This window comes from Eriocheir sinensis, chromosome 11 (assembly GCF_024679095.1).
Source record: "Eriocheir sinensis breed Jianghai 21 chromosome 11, ASM2467909v1, whole genome shotgun sequence".
Taxonomy (NCBI): Eukaryota; Metazoa; Arthropoda; class Malacostraca; order Decapoda; family Varunidae; genus Eriocheir; species Eriocheir sinensis.
Genome location: NC_066519.1, coordinates 19,563,310 through 19,581,200, shown reverse-complemented (window position 1 = coordinate 19,581,200; position 17,891 = coordinate 19,563,310). Strand labels below are relative to the sequence as shown.

Below are 17,891 nucleotides of genomic sequence, written 5' to 3'. Positions count from 1 at the left end.
GGGAGAGGAGGTGGGAGCGACAGCTAACACCCACGCAACCAGTCCTACACACACACACACACACACACACACACACACACACATGGATCAAATTGCAGAGAAAAGAAACAAGCAAAACAAAAAGAACGCAAGAGAAAGAAGAGAAAACAGGATAGACCGAGAGAGAGAGAGAGAGAGAGAGAGAGAGAGAGAGAGAGAGAGAGAGACTGCTAGCAACAAAGAATGCACATAGTAACAGTAGTAGTAGTAGTAGTAGTAGTAGTAGTAGTAGTAGTAGTAGTAGTAGTAGTAGTAGTAGTAGTCGTGGTAGGAGGAGGAGGAGGAGAAGTAGCAACAACATCAACAGTGCCACAAGAGCCAGACAACAAGAAGTGCCACATATGTACAGAGACAGAGTGGCACTGTGCCATATACATTCACTATAAAAGCCAACCTTCACCTTACCGACGCTACCACCACCACCACCACCACCACCATTACTGTAACCACAATCATCATTTTTACAACCTTCCCCTTTGTTTGGTATCATGAAGTGAGTTTTTTTTTTCTTACTCTTATTATTATTATTATTATTATTATTATTATTATTATTATTATTCTCTCTCTCTCTCTCTCTCTCTCTCTCTCTCTCTCTCTCTCTCTCTCTCTCACACACACAAGCCCTGGTGTCAATCATCAGTGTCCGGGTCTGTTGCTGTCCGGTACACACACACACACACACACACACTAACACACGTTCTCTCTCACACATACACACACACACACACACACATGGAACGTCACAGATTTTATTATCCTTTGTGACGGGTTCCTTTTTTCTTCCTTTAACTACAGTCTCCCTCCTCCTCCTCCTCCTCCTCCTCCTGACCCTTCTTGGTTCAATTCTCACTTTCACCAAATACATCAAGATTGGCACCACCTACACATATCCTCCTCCTCCTCCTCCTCCTCCTCCTCCTCCTCCTCCTCCTTCTCCTTCTTCTTCCCCTCCTCCTCCTCTTCCTCCTCTATTTCTTCATCATTCGAGTTTCTTATATCCTCCTTTTAATCTTATTTCTCCACCTAATCCATCTGCTTACCCAAATCCTCATCCTCCTCCTGTTCCTCCTCCTCCTCCTTGTTCAATGTCGCTGTCCGTTCATCACGTGACACTGACATCACAGAGCACTAAAGATAGCACTCTCTCTCTCTCTCTCTCTCTCTCTCTCTCTCTCTCTCTCTCTCTCTCTCTCTCTCTCTCTTCACAATTTTCTCGCAGGAAGTGCAAAGCGTGACCGCGTGACTGTGTGTGTGTGTGTGTGTGTGTGTGTAATTTCTTTCCAGATAATCTTAACGTTTTCACTTTTTTTATTGTCTTTCGTTTCTCATAATATTTCACAAACACAAGATTAAATAAATAAAAATAATTGAATAAATAAAGAATAAAATAAATATAAATAAAACTAACCGGCAACTGAGTAACAAAAAAGGACAAGAAGAAGAAGAAGAAGAAGAAGAAGAAGAAGAAGAAGAAGAAGAAGAGGAAGGAACAATAAGCTAATGGAATACAGGAGAGAGAGAGAGAGAGAGAGAGAGAGAGAGAGGGGGGGGGAGGGAAGTAAAAAGGGAGATGAGATGAGTCACAGTGGCCCTCCTCCTCCTCCTCCTCCTCCTCCTCTTCTCATGGCACAGAAGAGACAAAGGGGATGGTGCCACCTCCAATTAGTTCTCCTCCTCCTCCTCCTCCTCCTCCTCCTTCTCCTCCTCCTCCTCCTCCTCTTGGTTCCCCTTCCTATTAGTTTTCCTCTCCCTCTTTCCTTCCTTCCTTTCCCTCCCTTACTTCCCTTCTTTTCCCTCCTTCCCTCTTTCCTTCCCTTCCCTTCATCCTCTATCTCTCTTCCTCCTCCCTTTCCCTTCCTTCCTCCATTTCAAAATTCCGTTCTCTTCTATTTCTCTTTCTTCCTTTCATCATCACTTCATCTTCATTCTCTCCTCCTCCTCCTCCTCCTCCTACTCCTCCTCCTCCTGCTTCTCTAATTACGTTATTGTCTCATCTCGTTCTCCTCTTCCTTCCCTCTTCCTCCTCCTCCTCCTCCTCTTCTCTTAACTATACTCCATTCGCATTCCTCCATCTCAGGAATGTATAGTCGAGGAGGAGGAGGAGGGGGAGGAGGAGGAGGAGGAGGGGGATAGAGGGTAAAGGACTGGACAAGGCAGCATCCCTTCACCTTTTCCTCCTCCTCTTCCTCCTTCTCTTCCTCCTCCTCCTCCTCCTCCTCTTCCTCCTCCTCCTCCATACACATAAGTCCAATCCAATAATTTCATCTCCTAAAGGAAGAGAGAGAGAGAGAGAGAGAGAGAGAGAGAGAGAGAGAGAGAGAGAGAGAGAGAGAGAGAGAGAAGGCATGGAAGATAATGAAGGAAGGAAGGAAAGAAAGAAAAAGGAAGGACGAAAATAAGGAAGGAAAGTAGTAAGGAAAAAGGAAAGTAGGAAGGAAGGAAGGAAGGAAGGAAGGAAGGAAGGAAGGAAAGTAGTAAGGAAGGAAGGATGGTAGGGAAGAAGGGAGGAAGGAAGGAAGGAAGGAAGCAAGGAAGAAAGGTAGGGAAGGAAGGAAGGAAGGAACGAAGGAAGGAAGGAAGGAAGGAAGGAAAGGAAGCAGTGTAGGTAGATAGGGGAGGAGATAAGGGGAGAGAAGGGTGGAGGGAAGGATGGTAGGAAGAGGGGAGAGGAGGAGGGAAGGGGGAAGGGGAGGCCATCTTACTCCGTTTCCAAGGTCACGGCCAAACCAGATGAGAGAGAGAGAGAGAGAGAGAGAGAGAGAGAGAGAGAGAGAGAGAGATACACACATGCCGGTAAAATAAGACACAGACAGACTTAGATATACATACAGACAGACAGACTTAGATATACATACAGACAGACAGACTTAGATATACATACAGACAGACAGACAGATAGACAGACAGACAGACAGACAGGGAGAGCCGCCCCCTCCCCCATACCACCACCAGCACATCCTCAGACTCCACCGTTCAATACCAAACTTGAACAGACTCTCTCTCTCTCTCTCTCTCTCTCTCTCTCTCTCTCTCTCTCTCTCTCTCTCTCTCTCTCTCTCATTTACTAATTCACTTTTTTTTTTTTTTGCTTTTTCCTTCTTTCTTTCTCCCTTTCTGTCTTAATGAATTTATTTTCCTATTTTCCTTATATTTTGCTTTACTCTCTCTCTCTCTCTCTCTCTCTCTCTCTCTCTCTCTCTCTCTCTCTCTCTCTCTCTCTCTCTCTCTCTCTCTCTCTCTCCTCCTTGCATTCCCTTTTTCTTACTCTCCTCCTCCTCCTCCTCCTCCTCCTCCTCCTTTCCTTGAATCCTTCCCTTCCCCTCATTGGCGCCAGCAAGCTGAAATGTGTGTCTGTGTCTGTCTGTCTGTCTGCCTGTCTGTCTGCCTCTCTGTCTGCAATCCTCCTCCTCCTCCTCCTCCTCCTCCTCCTTCCTCTTCTCCTTATCCAGATTGGTTTTGCCTTCAATCATTCATTTACTAATTAATTCACTTTCTTTCTTTCTTTCTTTCTTTTCCTCTTTCTTTCTGTGTCTGTCTTTTCATTATATCTTTACTTTTTTTCTTCTTCCTCTTCTCATTCATATTCTTTCTTTCTTTTTCTTCTTTCTTTCTTTCTTTTCTTCTCTTTTTTCTATGTATTGATTTTCATTATTTATTTATTTACTTTTATCCTCTTCTTTTACTTATTCATTCATTTCTTATGCGAGAGAGAGAGAGAGAGAGAGATAACGGAAGAGCCAGATGGAAACTTCCTTATCACGAGAAAATATTGACAGAAGCTAAGCAAATAAGAGGAACAAAAAGAGGAAGAAAAGGAAGATGACAGAGGAAGGGAAGAAGATGAAGAAGGGAAGAAGTGGAAGAGAAAGAAAGAAAAGTAAAAAAATAAGATAGTAACATGAGAGAAAAAGAGGAAGGATGAAGATAAGGGGAAGGAAGGAAGGAGAAATTAGAAACGGAAGAGAGGAAGGAAGAGGGAGAGGAGGAGGAAGAGGGGGAGGAGGAGGAGGAGGAGGAAAAAGAAGATTGCATAAGAGAGGAATGAGAGAAGGAGGAAGTAATAAAAGAAGGGAGGTGATATGGAAAGATAGGAGGAGGAGGAGGAGGAGGGAAAGAGAGGTTATATAATGAAACAGAAGTTAGGAAAAAAGTATCAGTAGTAGTAGTAGTAGTAGTAGTAGAAGTAGTAGTAGAAGCAGTAGTAGAAGCAGTAGTAGTAGTAGTAGTAGTAGTAGTTATGTATATAGGAGATGAAGGATGAGTCAAGGTCGTGTGTGTGTGTGTGTGTGTGTGTGTGTGTGTGTGTGTGTGTGTGTGTGCGCAGCTGGTCAAACGTAAACGATATGGATGGTTAGTTAATGTGTGTGTGTGTGTGTGTGTGTGTGTGTGTGTGTTTACTTAGGACATAAAGGAAGTGTTATTGTGGATTATGGTAAATACTCTCTCTCTCTCTCTCTCTCTCTCTCTCTCTCTCTCTCTCTCTCTCTCTCTCTCTCTCTCTCTCTCTCATGAATTAACTCTTGCTACTCGCGACCTTCAAATTCACCTCCAAGAGTGGATGAAGAGGAGAAAGAGGAGGAGGAGGAGGAGGAGGAGGAGGAGGAGGAGGAGGAGAAAGAAAAGCTGAAAGGATGCTGGTTGATTAAGAAAGGCGAGAGAGAGAGAGAGAGAGAGAGAGAGAGAGAGCATACCTTGACTCTACACACAGTAATTACGGGTATCGGCAGGTTAACCAGGTGCAAGGAAGAGGCTCGCTATCATTCCTTATATGGCAAAATTTTATTAGGATTTCTTTTTTGTTTTGTTTTGTTCACCAGAAGGATAGAACAGACAGCAAGACGCCATCCTCCTCCTCCTCCTCCTCCTCCTCTTGACCTTATTCTTTCTTTTTTTTGCTTTTCTTTTAGCTTACTGATGATGATGATGATAGTAGTAGCAAGAAGAAGGAGAAAAAGAAGAAAAAGAAGAAGAAAAGAAGAAAAAGAAGAGGAAGAAGAAGAAGAAGAAGAAGACGAAGAAGAAGAAGAAGAAGAAGTAGAAAAAGTAATAGTTGCAATACATACATACAAGAAATACACACACACACACACACACACACACACACACACACACACACACACACACACACACACACACACACACACACACACACACGGCAAAGGTAAATCACCACTCAACTCCATAAGCGCGCGCACACACACGCACCCCTCCTCCTCCTCCTCCTCCTTCTCCTTTACCTGGTCCCACGCCCACGTCAGGTGGCTCAGGCAAAACGGGACCAGGTGACCAAATAAGGAGGAGGAGAAGGAGGAGGAGGAGGAGGAGGAGGAGGAGGAAGGAAGGAAGGATGCTTGTGTGTGTGTGTGTGTGTGTGTGTGTGTGTGTGTGTGTGTGTTAGAGAGAGAGAGAGAGAGAGAGTAGGTGGAAGGATGCTTGGGGTGTGGGAGAAGAAAGCATTGAGAAACGGAGGAGGAGGAGGAGGAGGAGGAAAAAAAAAGGCCGGGTGTAGCCATTTAAGGTTGAGATGGAACGGCAGAGGTAACAGAAAAACACACACACACAAACACACACACACACACACACACACACACACACACACACACACACGACTTCTTGCCCTGGGCGTGACGTGTGGAAGGCAGGCTAGGAAGGAGGAGGAGGAGGAAGAGGAGGAGGAGGAGGAGATACGAGAAGCTCAGATAACCCCCACTGGTCTCTCTCTCTCTCTTATATATAACAAAAGATAATCACCAGAACCAACTATCCCATCACAGGAACACTAACCTTAAAACACAACGTAAACAAACACTAACAAACACAAAACATAAACAAACATTAAACTAAACCAAAATCTAATCATAAAACAGACCAAAAACAGACCGACCCCAAAGTACAAAACCTTTCCCACGTCTACAAATAACAACAATAATAATAACTGGATTTTCGTGAACTTTCAACGTCAGGTCCGATATACATAAACAACGGAACGGCTTATTTTAGTGTCATTTAACGGGACTTTTGGTATTCAGGTAAAGGTAAAACTGCCTCGGTGCTCATCTCTGTCTCTTTGGCCCTTGAGATTGTGATAGGTAGGAACCCGATACTCCGGGACCTAGGGCTAGTTTTACACCCGGGCCGTAGACGAACCCTGGCCCCCAGTTTCGGAAATAGGAATGGGAATAGGAAATAGGAAAGAGGAAACAGGAACTGGAAGTAGATAATAGGAATGGGAATAGGAAATAGGAAATAGGAAATAGGAATAGGAAATAAGTGTCTTAAAATTTGTTTCCATTAATTTATGTCGGCGAGTAAAAAGTGTTTGTTAATCTACGTAATTACCCCAAAATTATCGCCGTCACTTATAAGGTCAATTTTCCCTTCACAAACGTTCAATGTAAGGTCAGATTCCCTTAACAAATGTCCGATGTTGAGTTAATTTTCCCTTGAACAGGACTTGCAGCGATAAGGTCTTTTCTCTCAACAAACGAAGAGGACTTTCAACACCACGATCCTCTTTGTCCTCTTTCCCAAAACAAATATACAGGACTTTCAACAATAAGGTCTTTTTTCTCTATACAAACGAAGAGGACTTTCAACACCACGATCCTCTTTGTCCTTCTTCACAATACAAATAAACAGGACTTTCAACAATAAGGTCTTTTTTCTCTATACAAACGAAGAGGACTTTCAACACCACGACCCTCTTTGTCCTTCTTCACAATACAAATATACAGGACTTTCAACAATAAGGTCTTTTTTTCTCAACAAACGAAGAGGACTCTCAACGCCACGACCGTCTTTGTCCTTCTTCACAATACAAATAAAAAGGACTTTCAACAATAAGGTCTTTTTTCTCTATACAAACGAAGAGGACTTTCAACGCCACGACCCTCTTTGTCCTCTTTCCCAAAACAAATAAACAGGACTTTCAACAATAAGGTCTTTTTTCTCTATACAAACGAAGAGGACTTTCAACACCACGACCCTCTTTGTCCTTCTTCACAATACAAATAAACAGGACTTTCAACAATAAGGTCTTTTTTCTCTATACAAACGAAGAGGACTTTCAACACCAAGAACCTTTTTGTCCTCTTTCCCAAAACAAATATACAGGACTTTCCACCAAGGTCATTTTCCCTCGTCACCAAGGTCCTTTTTTTTTAAGTATACGAATGAACAGGACTTTCAACACCAAGGACCTTTTCCCTTCAACACCAAGGACCTTTTCCCTTCAACACCAAGGACCTTTTCCCTTCAACACCAAGAAACTTTTCCCTTCAACACCAAGAACCTTTTCCCTTCAACATCAAGGACCTTTTCCCTTCAACACCAAGAACCTTTTCTCTTCAATACCAAGAACCTTTTCCCTTCAACACCAAGAACCTTTTCCCTTCAATACCAAGAACCTTTTCCCTTCAATACCTAGAACCTTTTCCCTTCAATACCAAGAACCTTTTCCCTTCAACACCAAGAACCTTTTCCCTTCAATACCAAGAACCTTTTCCCTTCAATACCTAGAACCTTTTCCCTTCAACACCAAGGACCTTTTCCCTTCAACACCAAGAACCTTTTCCCTTCAACACCAAGAACCTTTTCCCTTCAATACCAAGAACCTTTTCCCTTCAATACCTAGAACCTTTTCCCTTCGACACCAAGGACCTTTTCCCTTCAACACCAAGAACCTTTTCCCTTCAACACCAAGAACCTTTTCCCTTCAACACCAAGAACCTTTTCCCTTCAACACCAAGAACCTTTTCCCTTCAACACGAAGAACCTTTTCCCTTCAACACCAAGAACCTTTTCCCTTCAACACCAAGAACCTTTTCCCTTCAACACCAAGAACCTTTTCCCTTCAACATCAAGGACCTTTTCCCTTCAAAACCAAGGACCTTTTCCCTTCAACACCAAGAACCTTTTCCCTTCAACACCAAGAACCTTTTCCCTTCAACACCAAGAACCTTTTCCCTTCAACACCAAGAACCTTTTCCCTTCAACACCAAGGACCTTTTCCCTTCAACACCAAGAACCTTTTCCCTTCAACACCAAGAACCTTTTCCCTTCAACACCAAGAACCTTTTCCCTTCAACACCAAGAACCTTTTCCCTTCAACACCAAGAACCTTTTCCCTTCAACACCAAGAACCTTTTCCCTTCAACACCAAGAACCTTTTCCCTTCAACACCAAGAACCTTTTCCCTTCAACACCAAGAACCTTTTCCCTTCAACACCAAGAACCTTTTCCCTTCAACACCAAGAACCTTTTCCCTTCAACACCAAGGACCTTTTCCCTTCAACACCAAGAACCTTTTCCCTTCAACACCAAGAACCTTTTCCCTTCCACACCCAGAACCTTTTCCCTTCAACACCAAGAACCTTTTCCCTTCAACACCAAGGACCTTTTCCCTTCAACACCAAGAACCTTTTCCCTTCAACACCAAGAACCTTTTACATTCAACACCAAGAACCTTTTCCTTCAACACCAAGGACCTTTTCCCTTCAACACCAAGAAACTTTTCCCTGCAACACCAAGGACCTTTTCCTTCAACACCAAGAACCTTTTCCTTCAACACCAAGAACATTTTCCCTTCAACACCAAGAACCTTTTCCCTTCAACACCAAGAACCTTTTCCCTTCAACACCAAGAACCTTTTCCCTTCAACACCAAGAACCTTTTCCCTTCAACACCAAGAACCTTTTCCCTTCAACACCAAGAACCTTTTCCCTTCAACACCAAGGACCTTTTCCCTTCAACACCAAGAACCTTTTCCCTTCAACACCAAGAACCTTTTCCCTTCAACACCAAGAACCTTTTCCCTTCAACACCAAGAACATTTTCCCTTCAACACCAAGAACCTTTTCCCTTCAACACCAAGAACATTTTCCCTTCAACACCAAGAACATTTTCCCTTCAACACCAAGAACCTTTTCCCTTCAACACCAAGAACATTTTCCCTTCAACACCAAGAACCTTTTCCCTTCAACATCAAGGACCTTTTCCCTTCAACACCAAGAACCTTTTCCCTTCAACATCAAGAACCTTTTCCCTTCAACACCAAGAACCTTTTCCCTCCAATACCAAGAACCTTTTCCCTTCAACACCAAGAACCTTTTCCCTTCAACACCAAGAACCTTTTCCCTTCAGCACCCAAAGCCCTTTTTTCCCTTTACAAATAAACATGAATTCCAACACCAAGGATCTTTTTTTCCCTTTACAAACAAGCATGACTCTCAACACCAAGAACCTTTAACCCTCAATACCAAAGTCATTTATTTCCACTGCACAAATAAACAAACTTGAACACCACGGTCCTTCTCCCCTCAACACACAAGTCATTCTTCTTCCCTATACAAAACATTAACGTCAAGTCAACACTCACCACTTGATGCGCCAGTCGCTTGGAGGGTGACCGCTTCAACGTCCCGCTCTGGATCTGCTCCTCGTTGAGTGTGACCTCCCGACCGTCCACAGACTGCCGCACGGACAACTCCACCAGCTCCGCCACCGGTTGGACCTGAGGCACAGACAGAGGGAGAGAGACGGTGAGTGTGAGGTGGAGATGGTGGTGAGGAGAGGTGGATAGGGAGAAAGAAAGATGAAAAAAGACGAAGAGTAAATGAGAAAGAGAAGAGAAAGATAAATAAGACGAAGAGTAAATGAGAAAGAGAAGAGAAAGATGAAAAAGACGAAGAGTAAATGAGAAAGAGAAGAGAAAGGTAAATAAGACGAAGAGTAAATGAGAAAGAGAAGAGAAAGATGAAAAAGACGAAGAGTAAATGAGAAAGAGAAGAGAAATAAGAAAAAATAATAACAATGACTAACAATAAGATGATATTAAATAAGATGGTATTGAATAAGAGACAGAGTGTAGTGGTGAGAAACGAGGTAGATAATGAGAGAAGAAGGAAGATAAGGTGGAAAGAGAAGAAGATAAAAAGAAAGAGTAGGAATATGAATAGAAATAAGAACATGATAAGAAAATGAAAAGAGGAAAAACTGAAAGATGAAAACAGGAAAGAAAAAATGCAAGAAATAAAAAAGAAAGCAAAAAAAAAAGAGAATAGAAAGAGGAAAAGGGAAAACCAGGAGAGAAATAAAGAGAGACATAATAAGAGTGAGTGTGTGGCGGTGGTGGTGGTGGTGGTGGTGGTGAGGAGGAGAAGAGGTGGATCGCCTAATGGAAGGAGGGCGATGGGGTGGAAAAAGCTGAAAATGGAAGTAAAAGAAGAGTAAGAATAGAAATAAAAACGGAATAAGAGAAAAACAAAGGATGAAAACAGGAAAAAAAGATTACAAAAAATAAAAAAGTGAAAAAAGGACAAAAATAATAGGAAGAGGGAAAACTAGAAGAAAAATAAAGGAACAGAGGAATAACGGTGAGTTCGTGTGTTAGTGGTAAGAAGAGGTGGATGGAGAGAAGAAAAGAGAACGAGGAAGAGAAGAGGAGATGGAAGAGAAACGAAAAATTAAGAAAAAAGAATGAGAACATAAGAACATAAGAACGTAGGAGTCTGCAAGAGGCCGGTAGCCCTGTACAAGGCAGCTCCTTTGAACCTAAGCTCCCGTGAATCCAACCCCACCTAATATCACGGTCCATGAATTTAACTAATCTATTTTTGAATGTGACAATTGTATTGGCACTCACCACGTGACTGCTCAGCCTGTTCCACTCATCCACCACTCTGTTAGTAAAACAATGCTTGCCTATGTCCCTGTTGAATCTGAATTTATCCATTTTAAACCCATTACTACGTGTCCTACCCGGTTCTCTTACCAACAAAACTTAATGAGTATCCCCCTAATTAAAGCCCTTCATCCATTTATAAACCTCGATCATGTCTCCACGCACCCTTCGCCTTTCTTGAGAATGCAAGTGAATGCAAAAAGAATGCGAAAATGATAATAATGAAGATAATTAACAATAAATGAAAAAAATAAAATAGAATGGCACAAAATAAAGACCAAGAAATAAATATGAAAGGAAGTATGAAGGAAAGAAAAGGAAAAATATTGAAGTAAAAAAAAAATAATGAGTTTAAACCACAACAATGAAATTACAAAGTGACAAATGCAAAACAAAGAACGACAAGAAACATATGTAGCAATGCACACACACACACACACACACACACATTAATCAGGGAGAAAGTGGAGCGTTCATTCACGACACAATCAGATAACACTTTAATTACGACCAACATCACCAAACGATAAATTAACAGCAATAAAGGTAGCAGTAGTAGTAGTAGTAGTAGTAGTAGTAGTAGTAGTAGTAGTAGTAGTAGTAGTAGTAGTAGCAGGATATGAGAGAATATACCGCTCACAACGCAACTCTAATAGATGGAGGCCCGTTAAAAAAATAAAATAAAAGTAGTAGAAGCAGTAGTAGTAGTAGTAGTAGTAGTAGTAGTAGTAGTAGTAGTAGTAATGAAAAGAATAAATATTGCACTTTTCCGATATACTTCATTTTTTTCTCTCTCAATTCCATTCAATACGATTTTAATGATTCACGAGTTTTAATTAATCCTCCTCTTCCTCCTCCTCCACCTCCTCCTCTTCTCATTTCTCTCACCTCCCTATTCTCCTTCCATTGATTTTGCCACGTTCGATGTAAGAGATGACGAGAAAGAGTGGAAGGAGGAGGAGGAGGAGGAATAAAAGGGAGACGAGGGGAGAGAAGTGAGGAAAGTGAAAAGGGAGAGAGAAGAAAGAGATTTTGGATAATGGGGAGGGTGACAAATGAGAGAGAGAGAGAGAGAGAGAGAGAGAGAGAGAGAGAGAGAGAGAGAGAGAGAGAGAATGGTGATGATCATGAAGGTTTAAGTAAATGAGTCATACGCATTAGGAGGAGGAGGAGGAGGAGGAGGAGGAGGAGGAGGAGGAGGAGGAGAAGGAGGAGGAGGTCTGAAGGTCACCCTCTCACCTTCTTCCATACACACACACACACACACACACACACACACACACACACACACACAGCACATAAGTAAGCCGAGAGAGAGAGAGAGAGAGAGAGAGAGAGAGAGTTAAACAATTAACCTTTGCATACAAGACAAAAAAACAGAGGTGTGTCATTTTAAGAGAAGGAGGAGGAGGAGGAGGAGAACAATAGGAATAGTAAAAGAGCTATAACTAAATGAGAGAGAGAGAGAGAGAGAGAGAGAGAGAGAGAGAGAGAGAGAGAGAGAATCTTGTAACTCAACCTAAGAATAAAAAAACAAAGAACATGCAAAAACAAAAGGTGTGTTGCTCTCTCTCTCTCTCTCTCTCTCTCTCTCTGATCTACCTCCTTTATATCTCATCCAATTTCTCAAACTTCCTCAACTTCCTTTTCTTTTATCCTCCATTTCCTCTTCCTTCTCTCCTTCCTTCTCTTCTAATCACTATCATCATTGTTATCATCATTATTATTATTATTATTATTATTATTATTATTATTATTATTATTATTATTATTTCATCACCCTCAAACTTTCTTTTCTCCTTTACCTCTTTATTATTTCCTCCTCCTCCTCCTCCTCCTCCTCCTCCTCCTCCTCCTCCTCCTCTTCTTCTTGCATCGTTAAATATACAAGTGACGCATTTGAACTGCCTTTTCTTGGCTTCAAACACACACACACACACACATACACACATACACACACATACACACAAAGTAATACAATGATGTCAGATTCCGTGTGTGTGTGTGTGTGTGTGTGTGTGTGTATCTCGTCTATGCGGAAGTAGGAGAGCAAAAAGGAGAGAGAGAGAGAGAGAGAGAGAGAGAGAGAGAGAGAGAGAGAGAGAGAGAGAGAGAGAGAGAATTACTGGATAAGAAAGGTAAATATGCAAGCCGGAGGAAGATGATGATGATGATGGTGATGATGATGAAGAAGAAGAAGAAAAAGATGAAGACGAAGATAATGATGATAATAGTTAAGATGATGATGATGAAAATGATGAAAAAAGAAGAAAAAGAAAAAAGAAAAAGAAAACAGGAAACAAAAGAAAGGGAGAAAAACAGTAAATAAAGGAAAAATAAATGAAACAAAAATTATAACAAAAAGAAAACATGAAAAAAATAAAAACATACGAAAGGAAAAAGAGTAGAAAGGAGGAAAACGAGGGAGAGGAAAAAGTTGGAAAAAGAGGAGGAGGAAAAACAGGTAAAGGAAGATAAATGAGAGGTGGAAGAAATGAGATAAGGAGGAAATTAACGAGCCGGAGGTAGAAAAAATTGAGCAAAAATGAGGAAGAGAAAGGAGTAAGGAGGAGGAGGAGGAGGAGGGGAGGAGAGAGGAAAGAAAAGAGAAAGGGAAGAGGGGGAGGAATGAGGAAGAAAAAATGTCATATGGGTACCTACTGTCATTCTAACGGAGAGAGAGAGAGAGAGAGAGAGAGAGAGAGAGAGAGAGAGAGAGAGAGAGAGAGAGAGAGTGGTATGACGTAGCATTGTTAACTCAACCATAAGCGTGTGTGAGAGAGAGAGAGAGAGAGAGAGAGAGAGAGAGAGAGAGAGAGAGAGAGAGAGAGAGAGAGAGAGAGAGAGAGAGAGAGAGAAAATATCACCAACAAAAAAGAAAAATCATCCACAAAAGTTCATAAATCTAACAACTGAGAAGGAGGAGGAAGAAAAAGAGGAGGAGGAGGAGGAGGAGGAGGAATGAAGAATGTGGGAGAGGATGAGCGGTCACTGGTTTAGGAAGAGTAGGACGAGGTTAGGAGGAGGAGGAGGAGGAGGAGGAGGAGGAGGAAGATGACAGAAGGTGAGCGTAGAAGAAAACTCAATAACGGGACCAGATAACGCACGAATTAGAGAGAGAGAGAGAGAGAGAGAGAGAGAGAGAGAGAGAGAGAGAGAGACGTAGAGTAATGACGCAGTTAAAAAATTAAGTAAGCGTGAAATTCTTACCATATCACAGAAAATAGTAGTAGTAGTAGTAGTAGTGAGAAAATAAAGAGAAAAAGTGAAAGATTAGAGATATTTCATTTTACTTATGCAGGGAAACCTTACTAAGACAATCCCTCCCCCCTTTCCCTCTCTCCCTCCCCTCCCCTCCTCCTCCCTTCCCTTCCTCCCCTTTTCTTCTCCCCTTCCCCTACCCACCCCTTCTCTCTCCTGCATTTCGTTTTCTTCCTTTCTTTCCCCTTCCTCTCCCTTCCTTTATCTCTTTTAGCTTTCCTTCCCCACTTCTTCCTTCCCCTTTCTCCCCCTGCCTACTATTCCCTTCTCTCTCCCTTCTTCCTTACCCTTCTATTCATTTCCCTTCTCTTCCATATCCTCTTCCTTTTCCCACTAAATCATCCTTCAATTTCCTCCCATTTTCTTCCCTTCTCTTCCACTCCTCTCCCCTTCCTTCCCCCCCTTGTCTTCTCCCTTTCCCTTCCCTTTCCTCCCTTCTCTTATCTCCCCTTCCCCTCCCTTCTCCTAACAAGTCTTCTTCATCAACAAACTTATCACTTTACCTTCCTCCTCGTCCTCCTCCTCCTCCTCCAATGTCTTCCTATGGGCGTAGGTTATTAAAAAAGTCATAATGCGCTCTCTCTCTCTCTCTCTCTCTCTCTCTCTCTCTCTCTCTCTCTGACACACCTGGTGGGTCGTATACATGGGCAGGAGGGGCGGGGCGGGGCTGCATACTTGGCCCCGCTGTGCCCCGCCCCGTGTAGCACAAAGCCCCGTGTCACTGCCCTGTTTCGAGTCTGACATCTCATTCCCTTCACAGTTCCTCAAGGGAGTCTGCCCCGTGTGTGCCCCGTTGCCCCGCCCCACCTCCCCTGCCCCGCTTTCGCCCCGTGTATTCTCCTTCGTTTGGGCGTTCCAGAATTGTATGACGTCACGAATGCGAGATGATGAGGCGGGGCTTTCTTTTCGGGGCGGGGCACGGGCGTGGGAGGGGCTGGTTTGACGGGGCGGGGCAGGGTTTTGGACCGGGGCTGGGGCTTGGTTGGGGTTTTCTTGGTGTTGCGGGGAAGAGGCTTCGGCGGGGGTGTCTTGGCGGGGCGGTGAAGAAACTAGGACCAGGGCGGGGCTACGTTTTCGGGGCGGGTTTCGGTCTGGGGGTGGGGCAGAGGTTTGAACTGTGGCGGGGCTGCGTTGGCGGGACGGGGCAGGAGTTGCGACTGAGGCGGGGCTTTGTTTTCGGGGCGGGGTTCGGACTGATGGCGGGGTAGAGGTTTGAACTGGGGCGGGGCTGTCTTGGTGGGGCGGGGCAGTGGTCGCAGCGGGAGGGCATTGGCGAGGTAGGGCCAGCGGCGGGGCACGATCCTCAACGGGGAGCTGGGGCAGTCTCCGGGGCATGGCTTGGGGCCGTGTGGGTCGCCCCGGGGCCGCCACGTGCATGTTGAAGGTGCTGTAGTAGTTGTGGAGGGCGGGCGCGGCGCCCCCCTCCCCCCGCCCCTCCCCCTCCCCCGAGTCCTCCGAGTCCTCGGCCACGCGCACCGAGGCCTTCACGTCCTCCCGCCGGAACCTGCACGTGCGCTCACTGGGCAGCGGCGGGAGGGCAGGGGGAGAGGCTGGGGGGGAGTAGGCGGGAAGGGGAGGTGGGGAGGTGGTAGGCAGGGGGGGAGGGGTGTTGGAGGGTGAGGGAGAGGGAAGGGTGGTACAGGAGGATGGCGGGGAGGTGGTGGGTAGGGGTGGGGGAGGAGAGTGCTGTGGGGCTGGGGGCGGGGCAAGGGCGGGGGCGGGGCGGGCGCCGTGCACCTTGCTGACGAGGCGCCGGTAGTGCTGCAGGCCGGAGTCTATCTTGTGCAGCTGACTGGCCAGCCGGGCAGCGCTGCACGGCTGGGGGGTGGCCTGGGGGGGCACTTTCTTGACGCAGCCCCTCCCGCAGCCCCCAGGGACAGGCTCGGCCAGCCTGGGGCCGCGCCGGGCACTGGCGTGGTGCCGCCCCGCCGCCTGGTGTCGCCACATTTCACACACACTGCGGCGGCCCGGCAGCGGGGGTAACTGACGCTGGGGAGTGGAGTCCCCCAGTCTGGAGGGTCGTGGGGGTCGCCGGGGTATTCCTAGCCCCGCCCCGCCCTCCTGCTGGCCGGCGGGGCAGGCAGCCTCGGCGGGGCCTGCAGCCTGCCGGTCGTGCCTGGGCGGCGGCGTGGCCGTGTTCCCGTGGGAGCGAGCATCGCCCTCCGTGGGGACGGCAGCCTGAGAAGTCTCGCAACACTTGGCCTCCGCAGCGGACCCTGCCTCTTCGCCGCCCCCCTTCCCGCCGGCGGGGGCCTCGCAGCACGCACTCTGTGGCTGCTCCATGAGTGCTCCACGGGGCAGCTCCGGCACTACGAGGCTGTTCACGGCCACGAAGTTTACAGGGGCGGCCGGTGGCAGCTGCCCCGCCTCCTCCCAGTGTTCCTCCGGCGAGAGAAGACGTGCCCAGCAGAGCGGGGCCGGCAGCGGGGCGGGGGCCGTGTGGGGCACGATGATGGTGGTGGGAGTGACGGTGACCCTCGCGGGGCCGTGATGCAGGAAGGTCAGGTTGGGCGGGGCGGGCGGCGGAGTGGCGGGCGGGGACGGGCTCAGCCCCTGGTGCAGGCCCTCCACGCTGGCGCCAGGGGACCGCGCCTCCTCGCTGTCACAGTCGTCGCACGTGTTGAACCCTTCGTCAGTCTCGTGGTCGTGCTCGTCGCAGCCCTTGTCCTCCTGTTGCTCCTCCTCCCTCAGAGGCTCAAGCGAGTCCTCTTCGTCACAAGGCACCGGGGACTCGGCGGGGCTGTCTCCCTCTTCCCTCGATGCCACCCGGACACCCCCAACCTCCACCCACCCTAAGTGCCAGTCAGATGTCCCCCAACCCTGCCTCTCCCCACCTGAGGCAGGCAGGTCAGCCCCCGTCTTGGGGGCAGGGGTACTCTTGGCAGAAGTGAGCCCCTCACCCTTGTCAGGCCACGTGAGGCCCCCCTGTGAGCACGGCGGAGCCTCGTCAATTTGTCGGGGTCTGTGCCGGGGCCAGGACAGCTTGCCACTCCTCGCCGTGTTAGTGTCCAGCTTCGCTGTGCATGCGTCGCCGCCCCGGTGAGGACCCGCGACGGAGCTACCCTGGAACTTTACTTTCTTTGAGGCGGCGGCATGAGGCCTGGCGCCGAGGGTCGGGCCACGAGGGTGACGCAGCCGAGGCAGGTCATCCAGGAAGCTGACCCTGGACGTGGGATCAGCCTCGTGCAGGCGGCGGTCACGGTGCCGGGGTGGCCAGGCCAGGGCGTCGCCTCCCGGCCAGCTGGAGACTGCGTCTTCCACAGGGTAGCAAGGGTCCACGCCCCCCACCGCCAGCCCCAAGTATTTCATGGAGAGTCTGCACGGCAGCGTCTGGGCCACGTGGCGGCGACGAGGCCGCGGCTCCTCCCGCGGCTGTTCCTTGGACTGCCCCGGGCCAGGCACGGGAGGGATGGGCGGCCTGGCGCGCCGACCCTCGGGTGCTAAGGGGTCATGGCGGGGCCAGGTTTGCCCCGTGGGGAGGCGCGGGGGTGCGGCGTGAGACAGGAGGTGTCGGGTGTGTCCAGGGTCCAGGCACCTACAGGCAGGGGGCGGCACTCCTAGTGCCTCGGCGGGCCAGGAGGCGGCGCGGCGCCCCACGCACACCGCTTGGCCCCCCAGCACAAACATGCCCTCCCCCGGCGCCCCGCCCTGCTGCTGGGGCGGCGGGGGTGCCGGTGCGCGGCGCGGCGGTACCGACTGAGCCAGGCGCTGCTGCCACAAGCGGTGCCGGTGTGCCCCGAGCCACGCCTCCATCATGTGGCACGAGGGGCGCGACGCGCCACACCCGGGGCAGGGGCGCCGCCCCTCCTTGCACCGAGCACACCCGCTGCTGCCCCCGCCCCGGGACCTGACAGGTAGGGGCGGCAGGTGGCGGCCCCCCACCCGTCGAGGTGCCCCGCACTGGGGCCGC

At 47.5% G+C, this 17,891-nt stretch overlaps 1 protein-coding gene and 1 long non-coding RNA gene across 9 annotated transcripts in view; both read right to left on the bottom strand.

The window, feature by feature from the left end:
• LOC126997036 (unconventional myosin-XVIIIa-like) overlaps nt 1-17,891 on the bottom strand; it is a 258,013-nt gene that overhangs the window by 216,117 nt on the left and 24,005 nt on the right. For all 3 annotated transcript variants that reach the window (XM_050858078.1, XM_050858079.1, XM_050858080.1), the window contains one exon: nt 9,416-9,550. In XM_050858078.1, the coding sequence (XP_050714035.1) occupies nt 9,416-9,550 (135 nt within the window). The remainder of the gene's footprint in view (nt 1-9,415; nt 9,551-17,891) is intronic.
• On the bottom strand, nt 5,759-9,407 carry LOC126997045 (uncharacterized). 6 transcript variants are annotated; one of them, XR_007751872.1, is made up of 5 exons: nt 9,122-9,407; nt 8,639-8,845; nt 7,952-8,365; nt 7,120-7,238; nt 6,870-6,929 (listed from the first exon to the last, which is right to left on the bottom strand). It is a non-coding gene; the product is annotated as an uncharacterized LOC126997045 (long non-coding RNA). The 6 variants fall into 6 exon arrangements; XR_007751873.1 differs by lacking the exon at nt 9,122-9,407 and adding an exon at nt 9,007-9,036; XR_007751875.1 differs by lacking the exons at nt 6,870-6,929; nt 9,122-9,407 and adding an exon at nt 5,759-6,740 and having other exon boundaries at nt 8,639-9,059.